At 52.9% G+C, this 12818-nt stretch overlaps 2 protein-coding genes and 1 long non-coding RNA gene across 5 annotated transcripts in view; 2 read left to right on the top strand and 1 right to left on the bottom strand.

Annotated features, from left to right (window-relative positions):
- The window catches only part of LOC102970425 (EEF1AKMT4-ECE2 readthrough transcript protein), a 31958-nt gene that overhangs the window by 7181 nt on the left and 11959 nt on the right, over nucleotides 1–12818 (top strand). Inside the window, exons 1-5 of one of the 2 annotated variants that reach the window (XM_042956628.1) lie at nucleotides 10818–10890; nucleotides 11178–11402; nucleotides 11612–11747; nucleotides 11952–12167; nucleotides 12635–12759. In XM_042956628.1, coding sequence (XP_042812562.1) covers nucleotides 10852–10890; nucleotides 11178–11402; nucleotides 11612–11747; nucleotides 11952–12167; nucleotides 12635–12759 — 741 coding nt within the window. In that variant the 5' untranslated portion in view covers nucleotides 10818–10851. Of the gene's footprint in view, nucleotides 1–10817; nucleotides 10891–11177; nucleotides 11403–11611; nucleotides 11748–11951; nucleotides 12168–12634; nucleotides 12760–12818 lie in introns of those variants that run through there. The other variant, XM_042956627.1, reaches the window with a different exon arrangement.
- CAMK2N2 (calcium/calmodulin dependent protein kinase II inhibitor 2) lies at nucleotides 662–1822 on the bottom strand. Its single transcript, XM_042956629.1, has 2 exons — nucleotides 1654–1822; nucleotides 662–783 (listed from the first exon to the last, which is right to left on the bottom strand). The coding sequence occupies exons 1-2, from the start codon at nucleotides 1820–1822 to the stop codon at nucleotides 713–715; spliced, it is 240 nt and encodes a 79-aa protein (XP_042812563.1). The 3' UTR covers nucleotides 662–712.
- Nucleotides 2473–3799, top strand: LOC122230607. 2 transcript variants are annotated; one of them, XR_006207612.1, is made up of 3 exons: nucleotides 2473–2558; nucleotides 2850–3080; nucleotides 3456–3799. It is a non-coding gene; the product is annotated as an uncharacterized LOC122230607 (long non-coding RNA). The 2 variants fall into 2 exon arrangements; XR_006207613.1 differs by having other exon boundaries at nucleotides 2850–3320.

The raw sequence follows: 12818 nt of genomic DNA, 5'->3' as shown, positions 1-12818 counted from the left end.
GTTACCATGTTAGGGCTTGTTCCATCTCAGACTCAACACCCATCCTATCTGCCAGGCGCAGAAGAGCGTGGCCGAGACTGGGGGAGGGAGGGCATGAACCATGAGGGGAGCCAGTAAACAAAGAGTCGGATATAAAAATACAAATGTGCTGAGGAAGTCCCTTAGAAAGAGGCTAAGGCTGGGGTCACGCCAGACAGGGGTGGGAGAGAAGAGCAGCCTGGAGGGCTGGGCTCAGGTAGGTGGGAAGCTCATGCAAATACGCAGCCAAACATCCCTGGCTGCGCGCGCGCGCGCGCACGCGAATCGACCCCGGCCGGTTGCCGGCTCTGCGGACCTGACCGGCCGGAGAGGGGCGGGGCAGGGGAGTCGTGCGGGAGGGGGCGGGTTGGGGGCCGAGGGCCGCGGGTCTCTGTGTCCGTTCCGGTGTGCGGGGTGGGGCTGCGGCCCGAGGTTCTAAAGTGCATGAGCGCGGCGGCGGGCTCCAGGCCGGTCCGCGCCGCCGCTACCGCCGCCGCCGTGGTGCTGAAGCGGACAGCTCCGGAGTGCCAGGCGGCGGCGGCGGCAGCGACTCCAACCCGGAGGCGGCGCGGCCCTGCAGCCCCCGCCCGCGGGCGCCTGGGCCGGGGCGGGGGGCGCCGGCAGCCGCATAGCCGGCCCGCGCTCCTGGCCGCTGCGGGGCTGGGCCCGGAGCCCGCCGCCCGAGCCGGCGCGTCTACACTCCGGACGGCGGCTTCTCCCCCATCCCCTTCAGCACGTCGTCTATCCGGTCATCCTCGATCACCACTGCGCAGGGAGAAAGCGCGTCAGCCGCGCGGCCTCGGGGGGCGGCGGCGAGAATGGGCCCCGTGTCCTCGCGCCCCGCTCAGCTACTTCCCGTGGCCCAGCGACGCCCCTCGGACGCCCGTGCCACTGTGCCCTCCCCATCCGAATTCTCCTGTCGACTCGACCCCACCGCCGAGCCCAGTCCCCTTAGACCCTCTTCCCCTCCCGATGCAGGAACGCCCCCTCTTCCAACCAGTTGTTCTACCTCCCGGTCCAAATCCTCCCGCCGCCTGAGCTCTCCTCCATCCGAGCTGATCTTCCTTTTGCTAGTGGGAGCCCCCTCTTCAACAGACCCTCTTCTCAAACAGAATTTTCGCCTGGTCCAACCCTCTCCTCACCCTAACCCTCTCGCCGCTTGAAGCCCTCTTAAGATCCTGGCACCAACAGAGCCCCCTCCCCATGCAAACAACAAGGACAACCGAATCCCCAGCCCCGCTGTCCTTTCTCCAATCGGACGTCCCTTCGCACCCGAAGGTTCTTCCGTAGCATCCACCAATTCAGCGTTTGATCCTGAAGAAACGGCCCGTAGCCCCACGTTCCCACTTCAGGCAGCCCCAAATGCCCCGGCCGGCCCCTCCCCCTCGCCCGGGTGTCAGGACTCTACTTCCAGAGGTGGAGAGCATCGAATCCGGGGCACTGCGTTCCCGGGAGAGGGGAAGAGAGGGACACAAGACTGCAGCGGGGGCACCCCCCCCCCAAACCCTGGCCGGCGAGCGGCTGGCTGCGCTGGTCTGCGGCAAGAGCTGCGGGCGCTTGGCGGGGAACCGCAGCCGGGGGGCGCCGGCGAAGGGTTTCTGGGTCAAGCGGCGACTCCGGGCCCCGGCCGCATACCTCTCTTGGCTCGGCCGATTTGGCCCAGCTTGGGGGGTCGCTTGGCTTGATTGCCCGCGAAGAAGGAGTTGGTGTCCTGCAGGCGGCAGCTGAACGAGAGGTCGGAGCCCTCGGGGTCGGCGGCGAAGCGGCCCATCTTGTCCTCACTGTAGGGCAGGATCTCGGACATGGCGGGCGCGGGGCGGGCGCGGGACTGCAGCGGGGCGCGGGCGGCGGGCTAGCTGCCGGACCGGCCCTAGCTCAGCAGGGTAGCCGGCGGAAGGATGAAGTCATGCAGCATCCGGGGCTGCGGAGCCAAGCGGGGCCTCCTCCCCCGCGCCTCCGCCTCCCGGGCCGCTGGGCAGGCGGCGGCGGCGGCGGCGGAGGTGGTGACGGGGACCGGGCGGGGGCGGGGGGCGGGGGTGGCGGCGGCGGCAAGAGCGGAATGACGATGAGCGCCCGACTGCCGCAGAGCGCGGCAGGCGGGGCGCGGTGGAGGTGGGGCGGGCACCGGCCAGGGGAGAGAGGCGGGGCGGGAGCGACAGGAGCGCGCCCAGCACTCAAACGAGGGCAGGGAGTGTTAGTGGGAGGGTCCTGCACAATGGCGGGAGTGGCGGCTGGGCGAATCCTACCGGCCAACGGGTGCAGGATCTGGTCGGGAGAGGCGGGTCTGGGGAGGGGAGGGGGGCGGGAGGGAGCCCAGAAACCGAGGAGAGGGAGGAGGGTCTGGTAAGGAGCCTAGGGAGGCGAGCAAGGGGGGCTGGGAATTGGCGGGCGGGTCCGGGCCAGAAGCCTGGAGCCTGGGCGGCATCTGAAAGAGGGGACCTGGGAAACGCGCTGGCGGCGGGAGAGGGAGGGAGGATCCCGTACTGGTTAGTGCTGGACTGTGAGAATCCCGCGGATTCGGGAATAGCTCAAGCGGGCGGGTGAGTGCTGTCACCGCCGTTGGCGCGTTCGTGTCGGGTTGGTCTTTAGGTCTTAAACTGTTTATCTGGAGTGCTTTTCTGCCCTGCTGTGTCTCTCTCTGCCTATCTATATGTCCCTCTATCTCTCTGTGTCTGTATCTGTCTCTGCGCCCCGTATCGCTTTGTGTCGTGGTCTCTGTCTACGTCTGTCTCGTAAGTGTCTCTGCCTTTCGTATGTCTCCATGCTTGGCCCCTGTACCTACGTGCCACTGTTGCCTCTCCTGAGTCTCTGTGTATTTCGGTCTCTTCTAGGAGGAATCTCGCTACTGGGCCGACGGGCGCTCACCAGGGTAGACCCTCAACCCTGCTGCTGAAGCCGAAACTCGGGCTCAAAGCGCCTGCCGCGCCACGCAGATCTGCTGGCTCCGGAGGCTAGGGCTGCGCGTGCTGTGTAGGAGGAAATGAATGGCGGCCACGCGGGGGGCGCCCTGGCTGCAGGTGACGCGGGGAAGCCCGGAGCGCCTGAGGACGCGGCGCCAGTCTGTGGGTATCCGGAGGCAGATGGGGAGGGACAGAGGGTACGCCTGCCGTCGTTGCGGGGAATCACGTGGCAGTTCTCGCTGCACCGACGCGAAGGCCCCCCTCTACTCTCCCTTACCCCCAGCTGGCCGTCAGCGGCAGCGTCACCTGCTTGCTAGCGCGCAGGGGCTCTGGCGCAATCATTGGCCTTGGAGGGGCGGGGAGGTCTCACACTCGGCGAAGGTGACGACAGCCATGATCTGGGTAATAATCATCCTGTACATTCTGTCCATACCCGGGGCGGAGGGGTCTCCACTGTCTCCGAAGCGCTTTACCTCCTTCCCTTCAAATCACACAGTTAGTGAAGCTGTCTGGTGCTGGGTCTCCTTCCTCCCACAGCTTCTCACCAAGAGCTACTCCTGGGGATGCAGAGGCTAATGCAATGTTGGCTGCCCTCAAGGACCAGGATTGGGGGAGGGAGTGGTCCCAGAGAATACCTCTGTGCAAGATTCACTCAAGGCCCCAGACCTGGAGTCTCATCCCTATCAAGTCCTCCTCAGCTGTATCCTGCTCTCTGGGATGAGAGCCAAAGCTGGAGGTGGAGGCCCAGCTGAATGAAAGGAGCCCTGAGACCTGGAATGACAAGACACTGGAGCTCAGGGTCACTAGGAGACAGTCCAGAAAATTCTACCCTCATTGGAAGTTGTCTAGCAATGGGTTCCAATCCTGGCCCTGCCACTTTCTGTGTGACCTTGAACTTAAGGCTTTATAATTATAGTTAAAAAAAAATACATTCATAGGACCTTGAGTTGTTTTCAAAACGTAATAGATCATTAACAATGAATATGAAAAACAAAGTTCTTTCAATTATTTTAATCTAAAAAAAATACATTCATTTTGGGGCACCTGGATGGCTCAGTTGGTGGAGTATGCGACTCTTGATCTTGGGGTTGTAGGTTAGAGCCCCACTTTGGGTGTAGAGATTACTTAAAAATAAAATCTGAAAAAAATGTATTCACTGTACCATTAACATTTCAGGAAAACACAAAGTTACGTGAAAACTTTAATATATATCCTTCTAAGCTTTTCCTCATGTGTTTGCATACTATGCATATCTCTCTGAGCCTCCATGTTCCAGTTTGAAGCATTAGAGATGATAGAACCTACATTAAGGACAGTTTTGTAGATGAAATCGTTGTCCTTATGTGAGGTGGGTTGTCTCAGGAGGTAATGAGCCTCCCTTCACCAAAAGTGCTAAAGGGACCATAAGAGTTCTTGCTAAGGATGAGATGAGAATGCTTTTGGGGAATTGAAATTATTCTCTTGTCTATCCCCAGAATGAAAAGATTGGAGGAATAACAATTTACCTTGGAATTCATTTGGTTAGCTCCTTCTTAAATAATCTTATTCCAGTTCCTTCTGTGTGTGCCAGGTCATGATTAAAGCAAAAGACCTAGGTGCAAAATCAGAATGATACTGCATTATATAAGCTACAGTTATGTTATAAAAATGTTGGGGGTATCATTTAATTTTTTTAATGTTTATTTATTTATGAGAGAGAGAGAGACAGAGCACAAGAAGGGGAGGGGCAGAGAGAGGGAGACAGAGAATCCAAAGCAGACTCCAGGCTCTGAGCTGTCAGCACAGAGCCAGACGTGGGGCTTGAACTCACAAACCATGAGATATGACCTGAGCTGAAGTCAGACACTTAACCGACTGAGCCACCCAGGTGGATGGGGGAGGAGGGGGCCTTTAAACTGTGATCCTCTACTGAAAATTCTAAAGTTTTGCATCCCTACCCATGAGATGAAAATTTGTTTTCACAGCTAATATGAAATTAAGTTTGTTTACACTTTTTTGACAGTGCATTGAATTTCTCAACTGCGAGTCCCTCAAAGCCTAGTGGACTTGATCCATATGCTCTAAACAGAATACTATGCTTTTTGTCAATTGCGTAATAATGCCACTTTTATTAAGGTGGAAACTTTAGGCCTATGTAGCAGGTTGAATAGGAAGCCCCCTAAAATTCCTGTCCACCTGGAGCCTCAGAGTATAAACTTCAATTTGGAAATAAGGTCTTTGCAGATGTAATTAATTAAACTAAGATGAGGTCGTACTGGATTAGGGTAGGCCCTAAATCCAATCACTGATGTTTTTATAAGAGGATAGATGCACAAAGGCACATACACACAGGGGAAAAGGTTATGTGAGGAAGGGGAGCCAAGCCGAGGAACACTAGGGATTGCTGGGAGCCAGGTGAAGCTGGAAGAGGCAAGAAAGGGTTCCTTCCAGAGCCTTCCCAGGGAGTATGGTCCTGCCACGACCTTGATTTTGGATTTTTCACCTCCAGAACTGTGAAACAGTAAGTTTCTGTTGTTTTGAGCCACTCAGTTTGTGGTACTTTGTTACAGCAATGCTAGGAAACAAATACAACCTGTTACAAATATGTTTGGGTCATCTTTTTACATCTCTCATGACTATGTTTCTCCTTTCTTAAACTCTCTCTGGGGGCCCTTTGCTCCCAGCCTGTCAAAGGAAGTCCATACCATGAGGGTATTTCTGGGACTCATTCTATTTAGAAGAAACTGATTAAGCCGCAAAAAGGAATAAGGCAGATCTGTGTAGATTGACATGATAAGATCTCCAAAGCCGGCCAAATGTCACCAAATAATGAGGGTAGAGTATAATTTCATGTATGGGGAAAAAGCGTACACACACATATATGCATACCCACACATACACACAGTGTGTTTAGGTATGTAATTGCATATAGAAGAAAGATATGGAAGGATACATACTAAACTACTAATAATGGTTTTCTCTGAGGTTGTTACTGGGATCCTGGCAGATGGAATTTCATCTTTTTATTCTACTTCTGGAGTATATTACTTTTGCAAGAAAAAGTGTTTGATGATTTTTTTTAATTTTTTTTAACGTTTATTTATTTTTGAGACAGAGAGAGACAGAGCATGAATGGGGAAGGGCAGAGAGAGAGGGAGACACAGAATTGGAAGCAGGCTCCAGGCTCTGAGCCATCAGCCCAGAGCCCGACGCGGGGCTCGAACTCGCGGACCGCGAGATCGTGACCTGAGCTGAAGTCGGACGCTTAACCGACTGAGCCACCCGGGCGCCCCTGATGATTTTTTTTTAAAGGTTTAAAACCAATGATATAGTCCATTTACCAAACACCACACTCTGGTTCCAGACAAATCACTTGACTTAGAAGAAAGAATAATAGTTAAAAGAGCATGGAGTTTAGAATGAAATCAAGGATCTGCCTTCTACCTGATGTGTGACTTTGGGTATGTTAGTAAGCTTTCCTGTGTCTTAGGTTCCTCATCTGTAAAATAGGGACAATGATACTGCTAGACTATATCTTATTGGGTCATTGTGAAGATTAAATTAACATATGTGAAGTGCTTAGGTAAGTGCAGGACAGTAGAATTGTTAACTGTATACAGAAAAGCATAAGGAAGAAGTTAAAAGTAATCTCATCATTAGATATATTACCATTTTGTTGCTGTCCTTCCAATCTCTTTTTTAAAATCTGTGCTTTTTAGGGGTGCCTGGGTGGCCCAGTCAATTAAATGACTGAGTTGATTTTGGCTCAGGTCAGGATCTCATGGTTCAGTTGGTGAGATCAAGACCTGCTCAGGCTCTGTGCTGGCAGCTCAGAGCCTGCTTGGGATTTTTTCTCTGCCCCTCACCACTTGTGCTTGAGCACACGCTCTCTCTCTCTTTCTCTCCCAAAATAAATAAACAAAATAAATAAAATCTGTGCTTTATACTTTTTTGCTTCACAAAAGTAAGATTTTGTAACCCTTTTACTCCCCCACTTAATTCTATATGGAGAACATTTCCCTATAGCATTAACTCTTCCTTTCAGTCATTTATAAATGTTGCACTGTTATCCCATTGTATGGATGTTTGATTTATTTGAGAAGACCTTTAATTTTTTTTGTCCTCTACTCTTCTTGTTTGTTTTTGTTGTTATTACAGACAGTCCTGTGATGAACAAACGTTGTAGGAAAAAAATGATTCCAATATTTTGTAGCTCCTCCAATCAAATAGTAAATTCTGTTTCTCTCTTCCTAAATCTGGGCTTGACCATCTGACTTGCTTTGCTGTGTAGGGACATTAGCAAATGTGGGACAGGCAGAGGCTTGAAAACTGTTTATATACTGAGGCTTGCCCCATTTTTTGTTGCTAGGAATCCTGATACCACCATATGAACGAGCCTGGGTTTTCTTCCTGGAGAAGGAGACACCATACAGAGACAGGGTCCAGTCATCCCGACTGAGGCCCAAACATGTCAGTGAGGCCATTCAGCTAGGCCCTCCAGCTCTTACTGAGCTGAACCAGAACTGAACAACCACCCAGTCAACTTGCAAGAATATAAGAAATAATACATGTTTGCTATTTTGATCCACAAAGTTTGGAGAGGGTTGTTATGCAGCAAAAGCTAGTTGATACAAACATCCTATGGATAATGATTATTCCCTGGAACAATTTCCCAGAATAAGACTTTCTGGTTCAAAGGGTATATACACTTACATTTTTTGATTCATACTGCCAAAAAGTTTTATCAATTTATAAGCCACCAGCAATGTAGAGAGTGCCCATATTTCCCATTTTTGTCAACACTGGACATTATTGTGTCTTATTATCTTCATGACTACATTGTTCTTGTAAATTTAGCACATAAGCCATTGTCCATTCCCTCTCAATTCACAATCAATTTAGAGGGAAAAAAAGACCAAAAGAAAGATCATTCCTATAGGAAAAGAAGAGCAGAAAAGAGAAAGAGAAAAAAACAATAGAATGAGAGAAGAAAAAGAGTCAGGGTGACAAACACAGAGGAAAGAAAAGAGAATTATAGATTAGAGCAATCTCCGACCTCTCAGAGTAGGGTATTTAACATGTAGTCAGGAATAGTTATGAGCCTAATAAATAACTTGAATCACGAAAGAGGCATGGAAAGGAAATGTCCATTTAGGCCAAGCCTAGTGAAACTGAGAACACTGTAAAACTAGGTACCAGTCTTTCTCATACATGGCTGCATTTAATTCTCACAGCAACTCTCTGAGACACTGACGATTGTTCCCATTTTACAGATAAAGAAAATTAAGGGTCAGAGCTTTCAAGTCACTTGATAAAGATGATACAGCTGATAAAGCATTGAGCCCAGATTTGAGTTCAGATCTGTCCGGCTTGAAAACTGATGTGTTTCCCCTAGCCCTTTCAGAGAAAATGTGGCAGAAGACAAGCAACTAATGCTGGAAGGAAGTATAACCTCCTTTCGATTCATGTTGCCAAAGTGCTCTCCAGAAAGGAGCCAGACTTCTTGGGTTTAAATCCCAGCTCTGCTACTTATGAGTTGTGTGACTCTCAGCCTTTCTATGCCTCAGTCTGCTCATCTGTAAAATGGCTTCATAAGTGCCATAAGGGCAAACGAGTACATAGAGGTAAAGCACCTAGAACAGTGGCTGGCGTATACTAAAGTGTTATATAGGCTTGCTATTTCTATTTTGGCATTGCAGTAGGCATGGGACTATTTCTTTTTTTTTTTTTAACATTTATTTATTTTTGAGACAGAGAGAGACAGAGCATGAACGGGGGAGGGTCAGAGAGAGAGGGAGATACAGAATCCGAAACAGGCTCCAGGCTCTGAGCTGTCAGCACAGAGCCCGACGCAGGGCTCGAATTCACGGACCACGAGATCATGGCCTGAGCCGAAGTCGGACGCCCAACCGACTGAGCCACCCAGGCGCCCCGGCATGGGACTATTTCTAATGAGCCTGTTGCCAGAAGCCCTTATATAGTAGCTTCGGTTACACTCACATAGTCATGCCATGGTGGAATTTCCCACGGGCCAAGACTGCCTCTGCTAACATGTTTCCCTTCATCCAGGCTTGTAGGTGACAAGGGGAAGAGGCGAGTGCCACTGCGATGCTGCATCAGAGTGAACATGAATAACTCCAGAAACTTGTTGTGAGTGGATATCCCAAGGCCTCGCTGCTGCAGACCCCAGTATGGCTAGATGTGAAAGCTTCTTGAACAGGGAACCGCTAAACAACTTAGAACCCATCTACCTACTCTAACACCTGGGAAATAGGACAGGCTTCCTCCCGCCTTACAATTCTCATTTCTACCTGCGGGATTTTAACAACAATAACACGAAAATAGCAGCTAACACATTGAGTGCCCTTTATATGCCAGACACTGTCCTTTGAAATAGGCACTACTCTTATTTCAGTTTTACAAGTGAGGGCATGGAGTCTGAATCCAGAATCCTTCATCCTACCTATGACACTGTACCGTCTCCTATGTCTCCAACTTGAGAGCATGCAATTGGGTGGGGGTGGGGGGGACAGGGAAGGGGGTGGAAATGCCAAAGGAAGCAATCCACATTCTTAACCCGATCCATTCATCAGCCACCCTTTCTCAGCCACAAGAGCAACCCATGTTAAAACCTTATGCAGCAAGCTGAGGACTGACGTGAGTGTTGAGAAATTGATTATGGATTTGCCCCCATTCTGAGTCTTCTCACGTCAAATTCATGAACTCTGCTGGGGAAGAGGGACGAGGATGAGGCACTTTAAAAAAAAAACAAACTGTGGCAAAAAGCCTGGGCACTCTTCAGTGCAGCAGACTGCAACACCGCCAGGCCTGATTAAGGAATGACAATATGGAAGGCAGATGGCAGATGCGTAGATGCCACACTACTGCCTCTCAGTTAAATATTGCTTGGTGTTTTTTTTTTTTCCTTGTAAACCTCCCAAATAAAATGGTTTGCTTTCCTCAAGTTAGAAGTGTTAGCACGTCTTTTCTTTAAATATCTGTACATGGCTGTTTTTTTCCCTGCCGGTTTGTCACCATCTGTAACCCTCCCTTTGTGAGATGATCTGATGACAACAATTATCTTGGGGAGTAAAAGTGCAGTCTTGAAGCAACATGTAAGAGTGGAGTCAGAGTGTGGATTGTGTGTGTGTGTGTGGTGCCCATGTACTTTGTGTGTGTGCTGTATATGTGTGCTGTGTGTGTAGAGAAGGACGGTGTAGTTTGTGTGCTGGCTCTGGGTGCCTTATCCAGGTCTACATGGTGAGTGTGCAGTGTGTATACTGTGTGTGTGCAGGGACCATGTGTTGGGCTGAGTGCCTGCCTGTGTTACTCTGGGTCTGTGTGCTCTCTGGGTAGATGCTGTATGGACCCTCTGAATGTGGGTCGACCCCCATGTTCTGCTTTGCCTATGCTGGCTGAGGAGGGGCTGTGTGGACTGCTGGGGACAGATGTTCCTCCCGAGAGCATAATTTCCCAAAGGTGTTTAAAGGGGGTGGGAGGGCCTGCAGTTCGAGGAATTGGGCCAAGAAATATCACCGGGGTTGAGACTGGGTCAAAGGCATGGAAATTATGGGTGGCTGGCAGGAGAGTGTTGCTAGGAGGGGGGTAGGCTGATCCTGAAGAGGACAGGGGTCCTGGTGTTGCTGGAGGGTGGCCGCCCGCACCCGAGCGAGGTCCAGGTCCCGGCGCACAGGGCTGGCGGCGGGCAGCGGGCAGCGGCGGGCACGCTCCTCCCCCCACGTTACCCCCACCTCGGGCGGGGCGCCGCAGCGGGAGGGGGCTCGGGCAGGCGGGGGCGGCGGCGGCGGCGGCGGCGGCGGCGGCGGAGCGAGGGGCTGCGGCAGAGGCCTTGATGGCGGGCGGCGGTGAGGGCTGGGGGCCAGGAGCCGAGGCCGAGGCCTGGGCGAGGACCAGCCGCCGGGAGCCCTAAGGTGCCGCCCGCCCCGACTCCACCATGAACGTTGCGCTGCAGGAGCTGGGCGGTGGCGGCAACGTGAGTGGGAGCCCCGGGCTCCGGGGAGAGGCCTGGGTGGAGGGGGTGAGGCTGAGGGAGCAGGCGGCGTCGGCAGGGCAGGGGCTCGGGCTGGCGGTGAAAGGGCTGAGTCTCAGAGGGGGCCGCGGGTCGGGCGTGGGGGGCCCAGGCCGGCGAGCCCGGCAGGAGAGAGGGGGCCCTCACCGCAGAGAGGAGGGGGCCTGGCCAGGCCAGGGGCACTGGGGCAGGCCCGTGGCCAAAGAGCCCTCTCTGCCTGACTTCGGTTGGCGCCCCCGACTGTCTGGCAGATGGTGGAGTACAAACGGACCACGCTGCGGGAGGAAGACGCACCTGAGACCCCCGTAGAGGGCGGGGCCTCCCCGGACGCTGTGGAGGTGGGCAAGGGGGTTCTCCCTTTCTCGCCAGGCCCCAGCCCTGACAGGACGTCTGGCAGACCCAGGAGCTCTGGGCTGCCCTGGAGGGTCACCTGCCCCCACCTCCCCTCCATCTCTGGCCTCTGCGCTAGGGCTGTGGTGAGGCGACTGTAAGCCATGACGTTGCACTAAACAGGCTCAGGGCTCAACTCAGACTGCCTCATTGCCCCTGTGCCCAAAGTTGACCCCTTTAGCGTCTTTGCTCCGTGGCTCTGGAAACTGGCTGTGTCTTCACCCTTTGGGAGGACTTCTGTGAACTTGGATCCTCACCTGCAGCTTGGTAGCTCACTGTCATCCTGTGTTCCCAGGTGGGATTCCAGAAGAGGACAAGAGACCTCTTGGGCTCTCACACGCAACTGGAGCTGGTCTTAGCAGCTGTCTCTCTACTGCTGGGTGCACTGCTTCTGGGCTGCTTCGTGGCCCTGGGGGTCCAGTACCACAGAGGTAGGTGGGCCCACACCTGTCACCAGCCCTCTTGGTGTGGGGGCTCTGGCTCAAGGACCCCTAAGGTTTTCTCTGGTTGGGGCCAGTCTTCCCCCAACTTTTCTCTCTCCTCCCAACCTTCTTGCTGTCATGGCTTTCCCCAAAGCATTGTTTTCTCAGACCCACCGACAGCCCCCTTTCCCCCCACCATGTCCCCTGCCACAGACCCATCCCACAGCACCTGCCTCACAGAGGCTTGCATTCGAGTGGCTGGAAAAATCCTGGAGTCTCTGGACCGTAGTGTGAGTCCCTGTGAGGACTTTTACCAGTTTTCCTGTGGAGGCTGGATTCAGAGAAATCCCCTGCCCGATGGGCGTTCTCGCTGGAACACCTTCAACAGCCTCTGGGACCAGAACCAGGCCATACTGAAACACCTGCTTGGTGAGTGGGGCTGTCAGGGAGGCATTGTGCCAAGTACAACTCATGCCTGGAACAGGGTTTCGCATTTAGGTACTCAATAAAGGTCCATGACTGAATGACTAAGTGGGTGACTGCAAACATTCCTGGGTAGGGGATGCAGAGAGCAGGGGGTTCCTGAGAGGTGGAGATGGCTTTGAGGGGACAGATCTCTGACTATAACGAAAGGACTCTTCTCTTCACTCTGCTTGGATCACTGTTGAGGTGTGGCAGGCACGAGGGAGTCTGTGGAGCTTAGAGATCTTTGAGGGTTTCCATGGACAGGGGAGAAGAAGTCACGCTTGGCGGTTTTAGATGGTCTTCCTGAGTCTACATTAGGAGGACTGCCCCTTAACAAGGCAGGGAGAGGGACCAAGCAAGGGCCCAGGACCCCTCTCACTAGATAGCATAGCTGTCAACCACCCCACAGAAAAATGTGATCTACCCCACAGAAAACACCACCTTCAATTCAAGCAGCGAAGCGGAGCGGAAGACACAGCGCTTCTACCTATCCTGTCTGCAGGTGGAGCGCATTGAGGAGCTGGGAGCCCAGCCGCTGCGAGACCTCATTGACAAGGCAGGACCACTGGGGGAGGTCAGGATAGGTCCTGGGAGAGGATAAGCTTTGGGGGCCTC

Source organism: Panthera tigris, chromosome C2 (genome assembly GCF_018350195.1).
Source record: "Panthera tigris isolate Pti1 chromosome C2, P.tigris_Pti1_mat1.1, whole genome shotgun sequence".
In the NCBI taxonomy this organism is placed as follows: domain Eukaryota; kingdom Metazoa; phylum Chordata; class Mammalia; order Carnivora; family Felidae; genus Panthera; species Panthera tigris.
The sequence above is the reverse complement of the archived record's forward strand: the minus strand, read 5'-3'. Positions and strand labels throughout refer to the sequence as shown.

Bases quoted from the DNA above. Each gene is read 5' to 3' on its own strand.
- CAMK2N2 (XM_042956629.1), bottom strand. From the start codon at position 1,822: ATGTCCGAGATCCTGCCCTACAGTGAGGACAAGATGGGCCGCTTCGCC. The intron at 784-1,653 runs GTATGCGGCCGG...CTCCCTGCGCAG, and splicing joins AATCGGCCGAGCCAAGAGAG to TGGTGATCGAGGATGACCGG.